Source organism: Alosa sapidissima, chromosome 21, assembly GCF_018492685.1.
Source record: "Alosa sapidissima isolate fAloSap1 chromosome 21, fAloSap1.pri, whole genome shotgun sequence".
Lineage (NCBI taxonomy): Eukaryota > Metazoa > Chordata > Actinopteri > Clupeiformes > Clupeidae > Alosa > Alosa sapidissima.
In genome coordinates, this window is record NC_055977.1 from 13,124,847 (window position 1) to 13,147,194 (window position 22,348).

Consider the following 22,348-nt stretch of genomic DNA (forward strand, 5'->3'; position numbering starts at 1 on the left):
AATCATATGGCAGACATGAGGTCAAATGGTTCATGGTTCACCAGAATCATACTGCAGACATGAGGTCAAATGGTTCATGGTTCACCAGAACCATACTGCAGACATGATGTCAAATGGTTCATGGTTCACCAGAATCATACTGCAGACATGAGGTCAAATGGTTCATGGTTCACCAGAATCATACTGCAGACATGAGGTCAAATGGTTCATGGTTCACCAGAACCATACTGCAGACATGATGTCAAATGGTTCATGGTTCACCAGAATCATACTGCAGACATGAGGTCAAATGGTTCATGGTTCACCAGAATCATACTGCAGACATGAGGTCAAATGGTTTGTATTGTGGTCATGACACCAACAACCATGTTTGACTCTCCTGTAGCTCATAACTGCAAATATTATATATGGGGCAGCGAGGCCTACTGGTTAGCGATTCGGACTTGTAACCGGAGGGTTGCCAGTTCGAACCCTGAACAGTAGGAATGGCTGAAGTGCCCTTGAGCAAGGCATCTAACCCTTACTGCTCTCCGAGCACCGCCGCTGTAGCAGGTCACTGCGTCGGGATGTGCTTCACCTCACTGTGTGCTGAGTGTGTTTCACTAATTCACGGATCGGGATAAATGCAGAGACCAAATTTCCCTCACGGGATCAAGAGAGTATACAGGTGCTGGTCATATAATTAGAATATCATCAAAAAGTTGATTTATGTCAGTAATTCCGTTCAAAAAGTGAAACTTGTATATTATATTCATTCATTACACACAGACTGATATCTTTCAAATGTTGATTTCTTTTAATTTTGATGATTATAACTGACAACTAATGAAAATCCCAAATTCAATATTTCAGAAAATTAGACGTGTTTTTTTTTAAGTAATTCCTAACATAATATAAATCTTAAATATTAAAATAATATTATTAAAAAGCATTATATTGTAGACATGAGCATACTTCTACAGTAATTTATCCCTGGGTGCTGCAAGTACTGTGCTGACTTGTTTCTTTTTTATGATTAAGATATCTGCAGTGTCCAGGCTGTACCACTTCCCACTGCACCCCTTCCCATGAACGAGGGCTTCAACAAAGACCAGACCCTGTTCCTCATCCACCAGATGGGGATCCATCTGGAGGTAGAAGGTGAGGGACCGGCAAAGTCCCTCAACGACCTCAACCGGCGTCTGAGGCTGGGGAAAAAAACGAAGCAGCTGCTGTGGGAGGAGATGGCTTGGAAGCTAGAGCTGCAGTCCGGGCAGCAGTTCCAGCAGGAGAAGGTGGCCCAGAAGTGGTTGACGCTGGTGGAGGGCTACAAGAAATGTAAGGACAATAACACGTCAACTGGAAGGGGGCCTGTCCGCTTCAAGTTTTACGGGGAGATGGACGAGCTGCTTGGGGGCAATCATGATGTGGACCCATCTGTTGTGGGGACCGATGGTTGTGGTGTCGATGTACGCAGACCTGATGCTCTGAGGCGGTCCAGCGCACCAGACTTGGATCCCTTATCATCTCCCTCATCGGCTCCCTCTCCAGTGCAGTCCACTAGCTCCTCTGCCCCATCTCCAGCTTCACCCTCAGCCAGTCGCACTCCAGCTCGCGTCCCCACCAGACCCTCTGGCACCCCAAGGTCGCGAAAGCGGCAGAGGCTCGAGGATGACCTCTTGGCCTACCTTGAGAGGTCTGATGCTGCTGCCATGGCTGCTGCACAGAGGCGCCATGAAGAGACCCTGGCGGAGTTGAGGGTGATCAGGGAAGATCGAAGTGCCTTCATCCAGTTGTTCAGCAGGATGGTGGAGAAGCAGTGGAGTGTCCCAGACGAGACGCCTCTGACGCTGTCTCCTGTTCAAGAGTGGCTTGACACAAGGCATGCGACAGCTGAAACCCATGTCTTGCATACTTCTGTGCGTGGTAGTTCTTGAAGCACTGACTCCAGCTGCAGTCCACTCTTTGTGAATCTCCCCCACATTTTTGAATAGGTTTTGTTTCACAATCCTCTCCAGAGTGCGGTTATCCCTGTTGCTTGTACACTTTTTTCTACCACATCTTTTCCTTCCCTTCGCTTCTCTATTAATGTGCTTGGACAAAGAGCTCTGTGAACAGCCAGCCTCTTCAGCAATGACCTTTTGTGTCTTGCCCTCCTTGTGCAAGGTGTCAATGGTCGTCTTTTGGACAACTGTCTTCCCTATGATTGTGTAGCCTACAGAACTAAACTGAAAGACCATTTAAAGGCCTATGCAGGTGTTTTGATTTAATTAGATGATTAGAGTGTGGCACCAGGTGTCTTCAATATTGAACTATTCTAATTTTCTGAGATACTGAATTTGGGGTTTTCATTAGTTGTCAGTTATAATCATCCACATTAAAATAAATAAACACTTGAAATATATCAGTCTGTGTGTAATAAAAGAATATAATATACAAGTTTCACTTTTTGAATGGAATTACTGAAATAAATCAACTTTTTCATGATATTCTAATTATATGACCAGCACCTGTATATACTTATACTTATTTCTTATAAAAACAGACAGAGAACTTGAAGTCTGACTAACACTGTGGTCATCGTCTAGAAATCTGTTTGCTGTAAGCACAGGTACAATCACATACACATACAATCATGTAAGAACGGGTCAAACGGGTAGCGGAAAGTTTATCTCTTTTCAGAGAATACTCTTAACATAAAATCCACAAAAGAGTTGAGGAATGTTTTTTAATTGTTTTTGTTTACAAAATATTTTATGAAACATGATACAATCTTCTTCAATTACTTTTTTGAGGTTTTGTAAAAAGACATACAACAAAAACAAAATTATTTTGTCCCTAAACATTCCCAGACTCTTGAGTTATACAGAACACTTTTTTTTCAGTCTGGTCTTAAACTAAACACAAGAACTTAGAAGTACAGCGTGGTGGAAGAACCTCCGGAAACAACTGGCTTTAGAAGTGAGCTGTAACTCTGTCAATCTCCAGAAGATCCTCCAAAATCTACAAGAGAAGATGGGTCAATTCATTAGCATTTTTCAAAGTCAAATGTACAGTTTGACAATAAAACTTCAGGCTGAGGGATACAAGTGGTGTAGAAGGTTTTAAAAAAAAAAAAAAAAAAAAAAATCAATTGTGGTGTTTCACTTCTGTATTCACGCCTAAGATTAGAATGCAACAAATGGAAAAGTACAGACATCGCTTTTTTTTTTTTTTTTTTTTTTTTTTTTTTTAATCTTCAGTTTTCAAATAAAAGTAAAGGGCAACTGTGTGCTTACAATGTCTGAGGTGGTTCCGATCTTCTTGGCCAGCTCACTGCGTTCCATGGTGCTCAGGTACAGGTACTTGTTCAAGAGCTCCCCATCCAGAATGTTCCGCACAGGATTCTGTAGCGTCCGTCGGTCTGTGTTCAACATCCTATTCACAGAGGATCCAGATGTCAACTCAACACACACACTTGTCATAAGCATGACATTTGTGAAGATTACTCAGAATGGTGTGTAAATTCCTCTGGTTGGCTCAGTGTGTGTTTGTGTGTGTATAAAGGAATCTTTAGGATATGTGTTCATCAACGATTCATAGTTTCTGTATTACACATGCGAGTAAGAATGCTCTTGAGGTTCAGTATTTGCATTTGTGTCCGTGAAAACCTACACATAGTATAGTGAGTATTAATGTGTGTGTGTGTGTGTGTGTGTGTGTGTGTGTGTACCTGAATGCTTTAGGGTTGAAGCCAGCGTGGTGAGGCAACGTGTGTGTGTGTGTGTGTGTGTGTACCTGAATGCTTTAGGGTTGAGGCCAGCGTGGTGAGGCAACATGTGTGTATGTGTGTGTGTGTGTGTGTGTGTACCTGAATGCTTTAGGGTTGAGGCCAGCGTGGTGAGGCAGCATTGTGGTCAGGGCGTTCTGCAACATCAACAGACGCCGGTACGTCTTCTCCTGCATTGGCAGCAGCAGCCCGATACCTCCATCCAGTGTGGCTGTATGAAAACACACATTTAGCACACACACACACAAACACACACACATAATAAATCACACAAAGAAGGATCATAATAATATAACAAATAATATAATATGTAATATGACAATAAAAATATAATAAATACCGGTATGTTAAATCACAGGCAGGTTTCAGCCCCCTCTTAAATATATAACACTGGTCTGGCTGGCTGGCAGCCAGAAATAGCTGTTAAATCCTGAACCTCACCCTGGAGCACTGAGAACTTAACTGCTAATAACTGTCACATTAAATCACATATAACATGTGTAAGTGGGATTATAGGAGGCAGTCTACAGGTGGAAAACTGGAGCTGGGAACCAATGGTTACAGTAATACTTTAAATGGAGTCATTAGAGTTGAACAACTCATCTACAGCGTGTTTTAGTGAATGCTTGTTCGCTAATAAGGTTCAGTGTCTACACTGTATCAGGTCATGTCAACTATGTTAAAAAGTTAAAGAAACTTGAATTTTTTATGCCATTTATGACTGATGGGTTCCCAACTTCCCTTAACAAACGTCAGTTAATGCATTAAGTAAGTAATATGCTCTGAGAGTCAGTACTGAAAACCATAGGATAAATTTATCCAAACTTTAATCGGCTAAAATGGGTAACATTTGGTGGTTAGAGGAGCCTTCTGAGGCACCCTTGCATATCTAAACTGCAGAGCCGTATCAACTCTGAAGGACCTTTCTGAACTTTCAAGGCCCTCAATAATACTCACCAAACCAGGTGATGTGCTTGTTGTCCCAGGTGAGGGCCTTCTTGCTGCTGGGGTCCAGCGCCCCGCGACAGGGCATCCTCCACAGGGCGTTCACGTGCGCGCCCACATTAAAGTCCGCCCGACGCAGCAGACGCATGCCCCCAAAGCTCTCTTTCGCTATGGAAAGAAAGAGGGGACAATTTCAAAATCTGTTTTCACAGTCCGCTCCCTAATTGTTTTTTTTTACTTTCTGGACAACAAACACGGGACCAAATTTAGCAGCTCAGAGCACACCAGGATGTCTTACACAGTACTTGTTACTGTACTGGACTGCCAGTAACAGTTTGCTTACTCTGACACTGAGAAGAAGACATACCTTCTGGGAGATACATGTAGACCAGTAGATTTTTTTCCCTGTCAGACACTAGAAAGAATAACAGCACACAGAGCATAAGGCATTTTAGAAGGTGAGATTGCAAGATCTACCATGATGAAACTATTTCAAATAAAATAAAAAGGACCCAAAAGATCAACAAGACTGAAATAGCACATACCAATGAAACCTATCTGGTTGTTGTCTACCATGAACTCTATGCTGTACACCTCCACGGGTTTCGCATCCTGAAAAACAAACAAACAATAGAATTGACAAATAGGTTTGCGAAACAAACTCAGTATTGACAAAGACTAATGACTAACATTCACAAAATGTTCGCTCACTGCCTTGCACAACAGACAGACTGAGAAAGTAATTTGTCCCCAGGGCCATTGAACTGTTCAATGCTTCACTTAAGGGAAGAGGAGAGATAGACTTCTCTGTCTCTTCACCCCCTCCATGTTTGGATACTGTCTGTCCACTAGTCACTTTTACCATCGTCTTTCTGCCTCATTGTTTGCGTGCTATATTAGCACATATGCATAACCCCTCCCTCCATGCCACAGCCGAACTGTGGCCACACTTATACCTTTTCTTAAAATAGTTAAATATATAGACTTTACTTTACTTTATTTCTGCATTGTTGCACTGTTGGACTTACTCATTTGCACTATCACCATGACCACTATCACCATTGCACTGTCACCATGACACTCATTCACACCAGGGCTCTACACTAACATTTTTTTCCAGGAGCACTTGGATACTCTGGCCACGAGCAATGATCCAAATTTCTTCTATCTCTCGAGCGAGAGGGACCAATCAAATCGGTGTAGGCGGGACAAAGGCGAGCTACACTGATGACCGACACTGATGAATTGTTGTGATTGGTCGTAGCGTTATCCAACTGTGTGCAGTGAGAGTTTCAAATGCATGCTTGGTGCCGCCCCTCGAATTGGGCCATTTTCATTACTCGTGGCCAGACCCTTAATCTGAAAGATTCCAGGGTCTGGTTTACCAGGCTATTATTTTAATGCATCCAAGCACTAAATTAGCTCGTTTTAATGTCAGAATAACATTGTTCAGCATTATTCACATGGCAACTCAAGCATCTCCAAAACACGAGAGAGCACATTAACCTGGAGTACTTAAGTACACAACTTTTTGTCCTCCTATGATGCTGAAAACAAACAACAACAACAACAAATCCATCTACCAAAACACAGAGGACTAGAGGTGTCAACCAAGATACTCGTAGTGCATTTCAAAAACATGACCATTTCTCTCTAACTCTACAATAATATAACTGGCCTTGGTATTGTTTGATATCAAACACAAATTCATCCTGATGCTGCCTTGAAATCAGACTTCAGCTCTGAAACAATATTCTCTTTGCCAAGTCTTCCTTTTGAGACCAATGGAGTCCACTAGTTCCCGTTTCCCTGTGACTGATTCCTGGTTCCTTACCCTGCTGACCAGCGAGAGGGTCTTGCTCTCCTCCTGGTAGCGCAGCAGCGAGACACTCTTCATGACATCAGCGGCCAGGATAAAGTTCTTGATGCTCATCATCTGGTGGATGTAGAGCTGCGTGTCGATGAAGGCCATGCCCGTCAGATCATTGTCCTTCAGACTCCACAGGAAGATCTGCACAAGAGAAGAGCAGATGTAGGGGAAGAGAGAGAAAGTTGGGCCACTGGATTTTTTACTGAATCAGCTGAACTGTGAAGATACCAGAATGGTATCACAAAATCACTATCTTATGGCCCTGGCACAAATGACCAGCTAACATAATTTTGGTGTAACGGGGTGAAGGGTGAATGAAATTCAAATTCAAGATTCAAGTCATCTGAAATTACTATCATTTTGACTGAACTATAAGAGCAGACTGCAGGGAAGAAGTAATTAAAAACATGTCTTCACGTGTTAGCAATGGTTACCACTAAAGTCATACGAGCAGCTGATAGGAAACACTTATAATTGTTTTTCAGTATACATGTGAAACGAGAAAAAACACTGAAGCGGCAAAGTTTGAGCCACAACCTTTGACTGAATACATGGCTATTGGAACAAACTGAGAGGAATGCAATTTACACAGGAAAGCTAAAGCTAGTTAAATTCCTTCTGCTGTAGAGGTAGGGGATTTCACACAGTGGCTGATCAACAACCAAGCCTACTTATCTTACACAACATGAAACATGATCAGTATCATTTACAGATCTGGTTAATCGGGTTCTTACTGAGGTTCTCGTTGTTTATCTTTTCCATCGCTTAGATATGCCTAAATATGGGAACAAACCCTGATGTGTGAACATGTGTCATGTTCACGTTTTTTTTAAAGAGCATTTATAAATGTGTGGATGTCTGTGTGTGAGTGTTTGTGCACATGAACATCCATAAATACCTGCACTAGTCAATGAGCGAGTGTGTATGCAGAGAGTGTGTGTGTGACTGTGTATATATGTGTGTGTGTGTGTGTGTGCTTACTTTTTGTCCGATGGCAGACACCAGGTAGCCACTGCAGTGGCAGAGTGCAGTCACAGGTCCTTTCTGTTCCTTTTCATAGAGCACCTTAAACTTGTTTTTGGTCAGGGGCTGACCTGGCTCAGGCACAACCTCAATCACATCAAGGATCAGGATCTACACCGCCACACACACACACACACACACACACACACACACACAAAACACAAAAGATAACCCATTACCAAACTCTCAAACCCCATTAAGAGCTTTACTTCCTGACACAAGATTGTACAAATCAACATTAATCAGAACTCTTTACAAAGCTTAGAGCAAGGAAAACATTTTGACTGTTCAAGTACTAACAGTAGCACAGTATGAGATAACAATGGTGGCACTATTACCCCTGTTATGTGTGACACAGAGTGAGTGAGTGAATATGAATGTGTGATGTGTGTTTGTGTGAGTATAAGAGTGAGTGAGTGTATGTGTGTGTGTGTGTGTGTGTGTACTCTCCCCCTGCAGTATAAAAGAGAGAGAGAGAGAGAGAGAGAGAGAGAGAGAGTGTGTGTGTGTGTGTGTACACTCACTCTCCCCCTGCAGGTGACCTCCTCCCCCTGAATGAGACAGGTTCCCAGAGCCACGTAGCCCTTTAGGCCGGACACCGTCTCCTGACTCTTCAGGGCCACAGTCTTCATGCAGGTCACATGTTCCCACTCCTCCAAATCAATACTGATCACGAGAACACACACACACACACACACACACACACACACACACACACACACAGACAGAAACTAAGGTTACACATACTTAACACATAAATATTTAACATTAACACATGAGATGAATACAACACACAGAATGGGGTCATTATGAGGACCATTTGCTCCAACTCAAGCAGATCAATACCAACACATTACAAACCGTAAACACAGAAACACAAGCTTGATTTATAAACACACACACACACAAACTCACCGTGTGTTTGGGATGGCCTCCCAGCTGACAGGTGAGATGAGCTGAATAGAGAACTTCTCCTGCTGAGGGTTGATGTACCGTTCATCTAGACACACACACACACACACACACACACACACACACACACACAAACATAAAATGATCACCTTCATAGTAAATATGGAAGCAACTCTGCCTGTGTCAATCTGCTATTGTATTAGTGTGAAAGACAGTATGTGTGTGTGTGTGGGGGGGACATGCATGTATGTGTACTGTATCTGTTTTAGAAAATGAGAGTGAATGTGTGTGATGGCGTTCATGCAGATTTCCCCTCACCTCTCTCGATCGTCTCAAACTCCTTCTCCTCCCCAGTCATCCTGGGGATGCGCGTACACGGCTCCTTGATGCTCGAGCACACTGCATACACCTGGGACAGACAGACAGGCAGACACATGACAGAATGAGTACCGTCCATATCTACATTTATTAATTTAATGGACACATTCAACTAAAAGCTAAATGCCAGTGGGGTGGGTGGATGGCAATACTACTACTACCTCTATACTCTGGACATTTCACACGAAAAGAGTCGGGCTGGAAATATATTTTTGCCGTGAGATGTCAGAGGGTTGATTAAACGAAAATGATGCATCTTGACTTCATTTATTTTTCCTGATTTTTGCTGGGTGTCATGTAAGAGTTGAACGACTTATGCTTTACTTTGACAGCAAAAGGATGATTTACATGTTGGTGGATTACCATACAGTGGACATGCTTGTTGATCTTAGGAAGTGCTGTTACCTTAGACTCTACATGGTAGGTCACGTAGTGGACTGTACACCTTAACGGAATCTTCCGGACAGGCCATGGAGCGTCGTATGAGAGGTAGGTGGGCAGCACGCTGATTCTCAACTCTCCCTACGAGACACACACACACACACACACACACACACACACACAAACACAAACATCAACACAAAGTCCTTTTTTGGGTACTCAAACTATTATAGATCACAGATGTATGTGACAATTATGGGCGTAAACAGGCTTTCCGGTAGCCTAGAAATCTAGATGCGCCCCTAGCGGCAGCAAATTACATTTGCTGCCAGGGCTAGTCTAGCAACTCTCCGTTGGCTTGTGAGCTCCAGAAATCGAAACTCAATCAGGCCAATGAAATCGTGTTTAGAGTCGTTAGGTGGGCTTAACATAATGATTGATGGCAGAGTTGCAATGGTTTGGCTTGAATTCCCTGCTATTTGAAAACAAATAAGATGGATGTTGCTGTTGGCGAACAGTGTGACACGAGTTAAGCTTTTATTAAGTTGGCAAACGTTTGAACTAGCCAACTAGCTCCGCTGGTGGGAAACGCATGGGACTCATAGCGCTGCCGCTGTCCTATTGCGTGCAGAGGGAATTTGAAAGACAACTGATTATCCCGCCCCTCGGACTGAGCACTGCGAACGGTGAGTGCCCAGACCCTACATTTTAATGTGGGTCTGGCTTGTCAGGCTAGCTTTCCGGTTCAATACTATTATATTTAGCTGCAGATTCAATACATATTGTGAAAGTAAAGAGTAAAGATCTTTAAAGTACAATTAAGCTAAACAAATTGCAATTCTATAAACAGTGCAGTTCAGTGTCAAAAATACATTCCATATGAATTAAATTTTGCTTGTATGACTGGTCTCTGAATTTGGATTCTCCAGTTACTGTAGATATAAATAACCAACAGCAAGACCCTTAACATGAGAACATGGCTTGTATGGCATTTTGGCTCTGTGATTTCCCTAGCCCACTTTAGCTGCGCCAGCCAAGGCACCTGTTTGTTGAAGTAGAGGAAGCCCTTGGGGCAGTTGATGTTGTGGAACGGGGAGAAGGACTCGATTGGCCCGTCGATGATCATGGGGTGGAGCCTCATGGCCCCACGGGATGTCACCAGCATCCAGTGAGGGGACGGCCCACAGATAAACACCTGAGGGAGGGGGGGGGGGGGGGGGGAGAGGGAGGGAGAGAGAGAGAAAGAGAGGGAGGGGTAGAGAGAGAGAGAGAGAGAGACGATTGGTTCATGGTTGCTAAGGAGAGGGTTGGTTCATGGTTGCTACCCTTTCCTTGCCCGAGGCCGTTCTTTAGGACAATAATCAATCAATACTTGACAGTGCTTCTACAAGAACTGCCAAATATTTGAAATGCTCACTTTGTTTTAAGAGCGATCCAGTGCTTGTGCTATATGTGTTATTTAAGCAATGAAATGAAAGGAATCAAACAAAAACCAAACAGCCTTGTTGCTTCAGATACCTGACACTTATCAGTGGCATCTGTGGTCTTACCCCTGAGTATCCAGAGATGTCCCTGAAGTATCGGAACCTCGCCACGCGACCTTTGAGCCCTAACCCCTCCTCACCAGGACCCTCAGCTTTCTTGTCCCTCTTAGAGAGCTTGGCTTTCTTCTCCCGGAAGTTTATGTTGTGTGGCATCTGTAGACACGTTGAGTTTATTAACAACCTGACCACAACAGAGTTAAGGCACCCATCGAAAATATCTTGTACATTAAGATGTATGCGGAAGGTAACGTGAAGGTTCTCTTCACTAATCAAGGAATCTTTCTGTTACAGTTAGCAGCACTGTGATAGCAATGCAATAGAAAATGGCTTTCAAGTAGCATTATGAATGGAAGCCTCGGAAAGCAAGCTGCGTCCATTTCTTACCTTTTTAAAGCGCACTTTCAAGTTGCTCTGGACAAGCTGCTGGTCATAAGGGAACGCTTCATAGATAAGAAGCTCCTGTTCAACATGGACCTAACAAGTACACAAAAAATGTTATGCAATTTTATCGTTTTTAGTTTAAATATCTACTGTGTTTTCCTATAAAAATCTTTAGAATGATGAGAAGAGATTTAAGACTCACCAACAGGTAAGGCCGGCTATGATTGTAGCCCAGTGCCACCAGGGATACCTCCTTGACCAGTGGGATATCTCCCTGACGAGTGACCTCCTCCTTTTTACCTTCCTGTGTTGCTGATTGGCCAGCAGAACTGTCCACCAACACTCTCTGACCAACCGGGAAGTTCTTCACCAAAAAGACCAGGCGCCAGTCAGGAAGCTGGAAAATCTAATAGTAATATGGCAAGAAATGTTTAGCTGCCTCAAAGATGTACAAAACAAAATGATCAAAGAAAGAATTTGTGATGGAAAAGTTACAATTTTCCATTTTTTAAGTTACAATTTTGTTTTAACTTCAAATCCTACCTCCATGACCCCGTTCTCTCTAACCACCATGCACCAGTGCGTTGGGTCCAGCTTGCTGTGGGCCCCGTCCTTCCGCATTGCGGTTGAGGTCGAGTTGCCTTGCTCGTCTTTGGTGGGGCTGGTAAGAGGACCGGAGTCCCCATACAGCATCTCCTCCTCATCGTCCACCGTGTTACTGAGGAGAGAAGGACAGGCGGTAGGAGAGGTCAACTCAGAGCGAGTAAAGCTCTTAACAACCATCACTTCTTGCAGTTTGCAAATATGCACTCAATTGAAATGTCAATTGTGGAATTGGGAGAGAACTGGAACAGTTCAACAACTCAAAGATTGAAAGACTGATCATTAATAACCAATGACATCGAGTGATCAGTGATCATGTGTGCTGTCGTTGGTTTACCTCATGTCCTGTATGACCAGCTCAGTCTCGATGTGGCTCGGTGTTCCCACGACCTCCTTGGTCAGGAAGCTGACCTTGTTTTCCGTGGTGAAGATGCCGCTGATGTCGCGGTAGGCACAGAGCGTGATCACGCGTGATTGCTACGATCAGGAAACATGCAAAAACACTTCAGTTCAGTCAACTATTATATTTTGTCTTTTTAATCATTCTCTATTTTTAAATTATTTTACCTTGTGCGTTTTATGTTTTTTTTTTAATTATTATTATTACTATGATCTTTACCTTTTAAACTATTTTTTCACTATTGCCCTTTTATGCTTTTATTTGTTATTACTGTTCGCTTTTGTTTATGTAAAGCACATTGAATGACCTCTGTGTATGAAATATATAATAATATATATAAATAAACTTGACTTGACTTATAGAATAGAAACTGGACCGTAAGTGGACTCAAATCAAGTGGACACATCATGCATTGTGCAGGGTAAAGTGAACTGGAGTCATTGCTGACCATGTGAATCTGAGGCTTCTGCAGAGCCAGTCGGTGGGTTTTGCCCATGTAGGAGTCAGTCTTCAGGACGAACATGGTGACCACACCCTCGGCCGTCATGATCACCACGTAGGGGTCGGCCACGGAGCACTGCACTATGGGAGAGCCCAGATCCACCGGGATGAAGTGAAGCTGGGTCACTGTGAGAAAGACCAAAAAATGGATGAGGAGAGAGAAGAAGAAACACAAGCAGAGAGAGAGAGAATTGTAAAGAGAGGGGGAGAGACTGATAAATATAAATGTAAAATAGTAAAATGTAAATGTAAATGATATTAAGTAAACCTTGCCTTCAATGGCCTCCAGAGCCTAAGCAAAGGACCAGATGGACAATTTGCATGCTGGGGTAAGTACCTTTTCCATAAGACCTCAACAGCTGAACCCTAATACAAAGCTAACAGTCCAAACTGGATCAGTAAGGAATCCAGAGAACCTTCATTCAGAGAACTTTTTCTGAGTGTGTCATGGTGAAAGCATTAAAGAGGCTAGTTGATCTTTCCCGTTGGGCGGGGGCGAGGTTAACGGAGTCTCTTACCCCCCTCCAGCAGCCTGATGCCCATGGGTGACACCTGGATGATGTACTTGTTGTCCCCGATGTTGCCGGCAAACACTGTGGGGCCCTGTGTGGCGAAACCGCTGGTGTCCAGCTCCATGATCTCCTGCCCCGTCTGCAGGATCTGAAAACACACAACCAAAAGGGAAAGGTTATTTACACACACGGGTGCACAGGAAGACAGAGACAGAGCACACACACACACCGATTCAATCCCCGACCAGTAGGACAAATTTGGTCGAGGGAAGTGATTGAGCACTGCTGTCCCATGCCCACATCTACGGCTGAAGTGCCCTTGAGCAAGGCACCTGACCCCTCCCTGCTCCCTGAGTGCCGCTGTAGCAGGCAGCTCACTGGTCTGGGTTAGTGTGTGCTTCACCTCACTGTGTATTCACTGTGTGCTCTGAGTGTTCACTATTCACAGATTGGGATAAATGCAAAGACCAAATTTCCCTCACGGGATCAAAAGAGCATATATACATACATACTTACACTTACACACACTTGACTCACACAACTGTACGACAGAGGGACAGAGGTACACACACATACAGGCTTGCAGAATTTGTCTTGTAATCGCTCAATCCCATTTACTTGCTGACTAGTGAAGTGTGCCGGTTACACCACTGGGGTTTCTGTACTGCTACAATGTGCTGAGCAATGATCTGTGTGTGTATGTGTATGTGTGTGTGTGTGTGTGTGTGTGTGTGTGTGTGTGTGTGTGTGTGTATATACCATAGTGGAGTCCTCTCTGCTCAGGATGAGGAAGCCGTGCTTGTTTTTCTCGTCCTCTATGGTGGGCTCCTGCTTCTCCTCCTCAGCGTTCTCACTGTCAGCCTCTTCAGCGGGCGGCTGCCATACCGAACAAGAGAGGCAGAGATATGAAGAGGACGAGACGACAAGAATAAAGACAGGGAAATCAAAATAGAAAAAAAGGATATCAAAAGGGGGCAGTCGTGGCCTACTGGTTGCCGGTTCAATCCCTGACCAGTAGGAAAAATGTGGGCAGGGGAACTGGTTGAGCTCTGCTCTCCCATGCCCACATCCACGGCTGAAGTGCCCTTGAGCAAGCCCTAACCAATCACTGCCCCCCGAGCACTGCTGTAGCAAGGCAGCTCACTGCTCCGGGTTAGTGTGTGCTTCACCTCACTGTGTGTTCACTGTGTGAGGTGTGTGTTCACTAATTCACGGATGGGATAAATGCAGAGACCAAATGCCTTGTATACGCAAGTATACTTGGCCTTTAAACCTGATTTACATTTACATTTACAAAACAAAAAGATGCAAATCAAAGAGGTGAGGTAGTTTATGGAGAACTAGTAATGTGTCAGTCACTACTTGTTCTGCATTCTGTAATATTAGTATCTGAATATTAGTATCTGAATCGGAGGCCATTGTGTGCCGAGGGGGCAGAGCTCACCTGCTCTGGCTTCTCCTCGCTGGATATGACCGTCCACATGTCATGGCATCCAGGAAGTTCGAAGGTGGTGACCACTTGAGGCCTGATACTCCGCTATGGGAGGGCAGATAAAGAGGGTGATGATGAGGGTCACCAACACAAACAAGACCACATAAACACAACAACTATGGACCCTTTCAACAATAAAAACAAAAACAATGCTTGAACGTTCTATTTGGGCCCCAATCTACTTCCTCTGCATTAAGATAACATATGGAATGTTAAAAAGAAAGTCTTGTGGGGCCAACTATGATGCTGATAATGGAACTCTCTTGAAAGGGTCCATACACTCAGAAAGGCAGATATTGTGTGGCACAGGGTTTTGAATGGCAGACAACCCAAACAAGTCAAGTACTAGGAATTCTATGAACACAAAGACAGTTAAACTGTCAGGCCAGGTCTGATTTTCATTGCAAGACCTTCTCATGAAGATTGGGTAACACTTTACCTGACAGTATCGACATAAGAGTGACATGACACTGTCATGAACACATGACACGGTCATGAGACATGAACCCTAATCCTAACTTCTAACCCTAACTCGTTATGACAAAAACCGAATGTCACTTAATAACAGAAGTGTTATGTCATAAACGTTTATGACTTGTTTATGACACGTTCATGACAGTGTCATGTCACTCTTATGTCGATACTGTAACTGTACGTTTGTAACTGTAACTGTGCCATTATGTGAGGGTGTGTGATTGTGGTACCAGCTGAGGGCAGTATCCCTCAAGTATGTGTGTGTGCCTGTGTGTGCCTGTGTGTGCCTGTGTGTGCCTGTGTGTGTCTGTGTGTGTGTGTATGTGTGTTTGAGTAGGGGGTGGGGGTAGGGGGTTTTGGAAGGGAACAGAAGACAGCGAGTTTAGAGAGGGGGTGGGGAGGGGGGTGGCATGCCCCTGGTTCTGTTTCTTGGGTGTTTTAAAGGCTTCTCCCACGGTCTTTGAGGGAGCCCTGGTAAACCCAGAATTCCTCTCGCACACACACACACAACCTGCGGCAGACGAGCCTCACCGCCGCAGGTCTCTGTGCAGTGCTCTCTCGGACACACAAACACACAGCTATATATAAATGCAATACTATCCACACTCAATCTAGTCTATATTAAGCCTCAGTGGCCATTTCCAAGCACCAGGGTGAACACACACATACACACACAAACACACTTACTTGAAGGACAGACAGAGCTCCGTTTTTGCCGAAGCCAGAGCACACCACCACTTCTAGGTCAGGCTCTGGATTGCTTTGGAACTGTGGGGAGACATAGGAGCAGTTAATACCTAAATACATTACACTTACAATACTTTTATATGGTGTCATATATTTGACATTTTTTTTTTTTTGCATTGGTAAAAACACTGTGTAAAAGAGAAATAAACAAGTACCTCTTCTGATAAGAAGGCTGGCTCTCCCATGGAAGCATTGGCACAGGGCCCGATGTTTAAAATGCTATCACACACCTGAGAGAACACAAACATTATAGGTGATTACCACAGTCATTCATCCAAACATGAACTACTCAGTTGCCTGTGATGACTTCTCTAGTTTATCTTCATGTGATGGTTTATCCTGTTTATAGGGGCTGAAGTTGTTTTGAGGAAAATGAGTTGGTGGCTGTACCTCGAAAGAGTAGGTGGCCAGCTGAGTGCCTGATTGGGCCTCGCTACCGTACACTTCAATTTCATCCAGTTCATCTGGCATGGACGACTTAGCTGTGAGAAGACAAAACCATGTCAAGTGTCAATTAAAAAAAAATACACACTAGAAACAAAACACACTTTTTCCCTTTAAAAACACACACACACACACACACACACACAACTCCTTTGGCATATACCTGTCCAACTAGCATTAGAATCCATGCGCTTCTTCTTAGTGGGCGGCTCCTCCTGAACAGATGAACACAAATCACACTTGTTTAGCCAACAAGCACGCTGGAGCTGCACTCCAAATACTCAAATGTAGCCAACTGAAAAGCTATTTTCCAACCTCAGACACCCGCACAGTTATGCTAGAGTGTTGCTGTAATCTCCTGACACTGCATTGGTAGACAGCAACACCAGCAGACACTTAACACAACCACATCTCGTCAATGAAAAATAACCAGAATGGAAGGGAAAGGAGCACCCACCGGCTTGTCCTTCTCCTTGTCCTTGTTGTCACTCTCCTCGTCCTCGTCCTCCTCCATTGTCGCCTCCTGAAGCTTCTCTGTGTACTTCAACAGCAGGGAGTTGCCCAGTCGGGAGCCCAGGAACAGATACCCAGGCTCCATCGTCATCATCTGGGAAAGGAGAAGGCAGAGACCGTTCTCCTTAGGTGACGTTTTTTTTTTTACCAGCAGACAAGACACAAAGGAACTCAAGTCCCCTCTGCCTTGCCTTGGCATGGTGCTTGTCAAAGACAAAACAGAAACACTAAGAAACCAGTGCATCATTCGAGGGAGTGAGACACAAGATGGAGAGGGGAAGACAGAGGTGGAGGTATTACTTACACAGGTGGTGAGCACGCTGGCGGCAGCCTTGTCAAAGTGGAAAGAGCGCACACTCCTCATGCCGTCAGTGATGAGGGTCAGAACATAGCTACACAACACACACACACACACACACACGCACAGATGTCAATTTCATATGGTAAAAATGGAATACATTACTAAAGCATTGCATTTGAAATAGGCTTTTGATAAAGCCCTTAGGACAGTGTCTGCCATCTGTATTGACATCTTGTACAAATAAATTCTGACACAACAATTGTACACATAAATTGACTGTGCGTTGTCTGCTATGATTATCAAACCAACTGGGGAAAAAAAACTTTACTCACATCTCTCCACCTTTCAGCGAGATGACCATCTTGTCTGATCCAATAAAGGTGGCCTGAGAACAGTCCAGTGTGATCCTCACTTCCTCCTGAACCTCTGCAGTGACCGGGCATATACGCAGACAAGGGGTTAGGTCACCACCTACTACCAGGAACCTCTTTCTCTCTCTACAATTTCGAATGTGTTCTAAAAACAGCGCTGGGAAGTCCAGGTGTGATTATTGCTGGCTACGAGGTAGTTGTAAAAACTGGTCAGCTAAAACATGAATTTCTTTATCTTTTTTACTGTTAATGTCCCAATATTATAAGTGTGCGAGGAAGCGCTGGGCAGGTGTGGGCGTCAGTCCACTCACTCAAAGGGAAGGCCGTGGTCCCGTTGGTCTGGCTGTTGAGGGAGACGCCATATGGAGGAACACTCTGGTTCAGGTAGAGCAGGGAGTTCACAGCAAACACAACCACACCACCTGTACATACACATACACACACACACACACACAACACACACAACACACAAACATAAATAAACACAACTGGTTAGTGCTATTTTACGAACACAATGATATGCTGTCAATACTGCACAGATAGCTCAAAAGTCATCTGAGGGTGAAAAAAAAGATGTGGCCAATGTAGGGATGAGTGTAGGGATCACGCACCGATTGGCTTGGGCACTGGCATGACCTGTGTGCAGTCAAAGGGCAGGTTGCTGAGTGACCAGATGACAGGGTGCACCTTCTGCATGATGTTGAGGGAGATGGCCACTATGCTGCAGGTATCTTGTCGGACCGCCACACGCCTGTCAAGCACAACACAACAATACAAACATCCATCACTGTACAATCACTGGCCAGACATAATTCAACAACATTCTATCATAATTTATACAAATCTAACAAAACTGGGGTGTATGTGTGTGTTTTTTGTCTTTGGAAACATTTGATGGATCTCTCCAGTGCATTATGCAGGTGAACACACCCAGGCCAAGTCTGGTTGGGCTCGTAGAGGATGAGCAGAGTGGGCTCATAGTAGCCATGCAGGAACTTCATGTCAATAATGTTCAATAGCTTCTCATCAAGCTCCCGGACATCAATGATGTAACTGGGGAGAAAACTGGACTTCTGCCTGTAGAGACAGAGAAACAATGATGACAAGTCAGAGATTGTTCCTCTACTTGTTGTTGGTTGTGTTGCTTGCAGCACCTTGGATTGGGTCAAGCATGCTAGGAAGTGACCTTAAACCCATAGGCTCTAACATCTCTTGCTATGTCTCTAAAAGCATCAGGAGGGAGCCTAATGTACTTACTGCACAGCTACGTACCAGCTGGCTACCATTACATTCGCACACTGAGTCAGACGTTTATTCAGGAATGAATGAGTGAACGAATGAAAAATTGCAATTTGCCATGAAATTTCATGAAAGAAAAGTTGCCCCTGAAAGATCGACCTACCCTTCTCCAACAATTCCCTCCTGTTCATCTGTCAAGGTGTCCTTCCTGAAGGGAAGCACCACCAGCCGGGTGCCATAGACCAGCATCACAGCACAGCGATTCTCTGGGTCCACGCGCACAATAGGGATGTGTACATTCTGCACAAAGCCATCCTTTACGTGAAACAAAACAGAAAGAAAATGAGTCTGTCTGCTGATATTCAGTGCTCCTGTCAAAGCTGGTTAAACCTGATTAAAAAAAAAACAATAGATGTATTAAACTTTCTCCTGGAACTGTTTACACTTAGGCCTGTTCCCAGCACAATAATCACTGATTTTGTTTCATCATTTATCCACATATTACACTCTCAAAAGCAGCACAATTTGAAGAAACATAGAGACTCACAAAACATTTCTTGAAAAATAAATAAAAATAATAATTATAAAATAAATGTATGTTCTTTGACTGGAAAAAGTAAACACACTGTACCCTGAGCTCTGGCTCCTCAAAGTAATGCAGGGAGAGAGTCTTCAGGTCATGGGTCCCTGGGTCATACTCCACAACTGACAGCTGGGGACAAAGACAATGTAAACATGTTATAACAATACCGTTATATGGTCTTCTGTAGGACATGGGACAGGAATTTAGATGGCTATGCGGTTACTTACCTTTGCATCTTTAAAGCTCAGGAGAAGAGCATCTCTGTTTGCACCAACCAGCTGGACACTGGCCATGGACATGACATTACCGAAGAGAGAGAAGGAAGCCACCTGCTCCAGCTTCTCCTTACGACTCTTGACATCTAGGTAGTAAATCAAGGATCTAAGTACTTATCTGTCTATACTGTACATCAGTGTTTCCCAAACTTTTTTCTGGGGACCCACTTTTTAAAAATGACAGACCATCGCGACCCATCTCACTTCAGATCTAACATGCAACCTGCATACAAACATATTGTTTTAGGCCACAGGTTCTCAAACTTTTCTTGGGGGTATTCTTGCATGCTACGCAGTCGTCACTATTCAGCATAGTAAGCTATTTCTATATTTCTAAAGAGAGATGTTGTAGGCTACGTTGCGTTGCAGACAAATGGATCCATAACACCATCAATTCCTATGTAAACATAGCAAGTAACTCAAGTCGTTATATTGTAGCCTATTTGTGGAGGTTTCTTTATTTGGAAAGTTGAATCGCATTTTCCTCTGGAGTTAGGCTAAACGTTTGTTTGTAGGCCGTATACCAAGGCTGTGTATTAATGTTGTGGCAAGCTATGTTGTAAGAATGTGAAATGAATAAATATCAGAACAAGAGGCTTTTGCGCAATAGTCAAAAGATAATGCGCCTTTATTGTAGCCTAGTAGAGTTTGCGAGGTGGAAAACGAGAGGAAAATGTTAAAAATGTCCATTTAAATAGTAGGCTAATATAATGCACTGTTGAGCGTTTTAAATCCGAAATAATAAGGAATGTGAGGAGGTTGCTATTAAATTTAAAGAGTGCATCTACAATTAAAATCTACAGCCTATGACGCAAATTGAATAGCCATGTGTGGTATACGGATGTCTGCTTTAGTTGACTAGATTTTAATCGGTCAAGTTGAAGAGCTGGTGTCCGTTAATTATTGTGCAAATAGGCTGATTCATGTCCATTGCATTTTGCAATTGCGAGGTCCATGGCAGGCGCCCCACAGAAATGTTTCATTTTGCGAGTGAGATGTCCATGCTGTCCCTTCTGCGACGCGTTCGCCCCCCAGTTTCAGAGCTATTCTAAATGCAAAATTCCACAGAGGGATGTGACTGTGGTAAACAAACTATATCCTAATAGAAAACTAATAGCTTTCCTGGCTAAGTTAGGCCTATTAGACAACATAAATTGTGCTGACGACCCGTGGGTCGCGACCCAGTCTTTGGGAAACACTGCTGTACATAATGTTACTGCTACTAAACAGCAAATATCTGTACATGTTGTTCATACATTATTCATACTGCATATCCATATCTATTCTACACTAGGGCCAATAGTTACTGCTAATACACTGCACATATGTATAGTTAATTTATATTACTGTAAACCATTCCAACTTCTTAACTGTATACTATTGTCTACACTGCACTATATCTTTTACTGTTTATGCACAACCTGCCTATACTGTGTATATCACATTGCACTTGCTTTTTTGCACTTCTGGTTAGACGCAAACTGCATTTCGTTGTCTCTGTACTTGTACTCTGCCCAAGGACAATAAAGTTGAATCTAATCAAATCAAGATGAAGTTGTCAAAAAAGTCTAAAAGCATTTTGCATCTATTTTATTTGATGTGAGCTCTCCTTCCTGTAGTCATTTGAAGAGTAAATGACAGAATTTAAGAGAAACAACATGAAGGATTAGATCACCAGAACACTTACCTGTGGCCTTTTCTGTCTTGTTGGTACTCTGAAATCCGCCAGAGGGATAGGAAACATGTAGTTAGGCCTAATCATTCTAATCTTAATCAGTGAAAGAATATCCACGTCGAGACAAATATTGTTAGAACAGGTTATTTTCAAGATCCTGAAACTCACCTCCACATCATGAATGATTCGGTAAACATAGAGCTGTGACGTGCCTGCGACCACCAAGTTTTTCTCTTCACTAGATATGAAGTTACAGTAAACAGAAAATTCCACGGCCGTAGGAGAGTGCGCCTGACGGTACACAGCGTACATCCTCCTGGCTCAATGTCAGCACCTGATTGGCAACAGGGGTAACGATATGTAATGATTATACAGCTTCTACGTTATATTTCCATGATGAGTAATCGTTTACCTCCAAATAACTACTTGTACAGTATGTACAAATACATATTCTTATATTTGGCTGGCATATCATGTAAATTGGCGTATTGGTGGTAAAATGACACAGGCTACAGTGAAATCCAACGTAACACTAAGTAAGCTAACTAGCTAGCTGGCTAGTAAGTTTATTGCTCTGTGCAGTTACAAACAATCAGGTAATGTCTACAAAGTAACGTTAAGTCGCTGTCTAGCAACCTTCATATAACCCTACAAGTGAACAGTTTATTAAAGTGCAGTAAAGCTCGGTGACTTGTGTCACACAAGTGTTCACCTAGCTATTCCTTGCACGCTAGTGGCTACAAGTCTGCATGGTAACGTTAGCTTGGTGCAATGGTCCGATCTAGTTACTGGACTGCAGATATGTGCGCCGTACCTATCAATGGTTTTTAACGTTTCCAAATAATAGTGTCCACTGGATAATTTCACATCAACATTGCTGCTTTCACAACTAATTCATCTCAACAACGACTTCACTATATTAAAGGAATGAATTTGTTCCTTGCTTCCCCTCGAATCCATTCATCACATATCCCACAATGCAACATGTGGTACCCTTGAAATATGACCGGTAGGGGAACAATAGAGTTCAAATAAA

The 22,348-nt window shown here is 43.4% G+C and overlaps 1 protein-coding gene across 1 annotated transcript; it reads right to left on the reverse strand.

The window, feature by feature from the left end:
• Positions 1-2,693: 2,693 nt before the first annotated feature.
• cpsf1 (cleavage and polyadenylation specific factor 1) lies at positions 2,694-22,297 on the reverse strand. The gene is made up of 38 exons (XM_042076261.1): positions 22,127-22,297; positions 21,481-21,646; positions 21,325-21,352; positions 19,590-19,723; positions 19,411-19,491; positions 18,943-19,094; positions 18,471-18,617; positions 18,152-18,291; positions 17,852-17,962; positions 17,502-17,595; positions 17,173-17,260; positions 16,813-16,962; positions 16,519-16,570; positions 16,302-16,393; positions 16,067-16,141; positions 15,852-15,932; positions 14,643-14,735; positions 13,958-14,074; positions 13,205-13,346; positions 12,634-12,812; positions 12,123-12,262; positions 11,726-11,900; positions 11,385-11,588; positions 11,186-11,275; positions 10,808-10,954; positions 10,300-10,452; positions 9,282-9,398; positions 8,817-8,907; positions 8,502-8,586; positions 8,111-8,252; positions 7,545-7,697; positions 6,528-6,704; positions 5,239-5,305; positions 5,061-5,108; positions 4,706-4,861; positions 3,830-3,959; positions 3,258-3,396; positions 2,694-2,982 (listed from the first exon to the last, which is right to left on the reverse strand). Exons 2-38 carry the CDS (start codon positions 21,622-21,624, stop codon positions 2,935-2,937), a joined length of 4,362 nt encoding a protein of 1,453 aa, XP_041932195.1. The 5' UTR covers positions 21,625-21,646; positions 22,127-22,297; the 3' UTR covers positions 2,694-2,934.
• Positions 22,298-22,348: the final 51 nt, after the last annotated feature.

Excerpts from the sequence above, each read along its gene's own strand:
- cpsf1 (XM_042076261.1), bottom strand. The coding sequence starts at position 21,624 with ATGTACGCTGTGTACCGTCAGGCGCACTCTCCTACGGCCGTGGAATTT. Across the intron at positions 17,261-17,501 it reads TCGCTGAAAGGTGGAGAGAT|CTATGTTCTGACCCTCATCA; the intron begins GTGAGTAAAGTT and ends TGTGTTGTGTAG. Across the intron at positions 5,306-6,527 it reads CCCTCTCGCTGGTCAGCAGG|GATGCGAAACCCGTGGAGGT; the intron begins GTAAGGAACCAG and ends TTTGTTTTTCAG.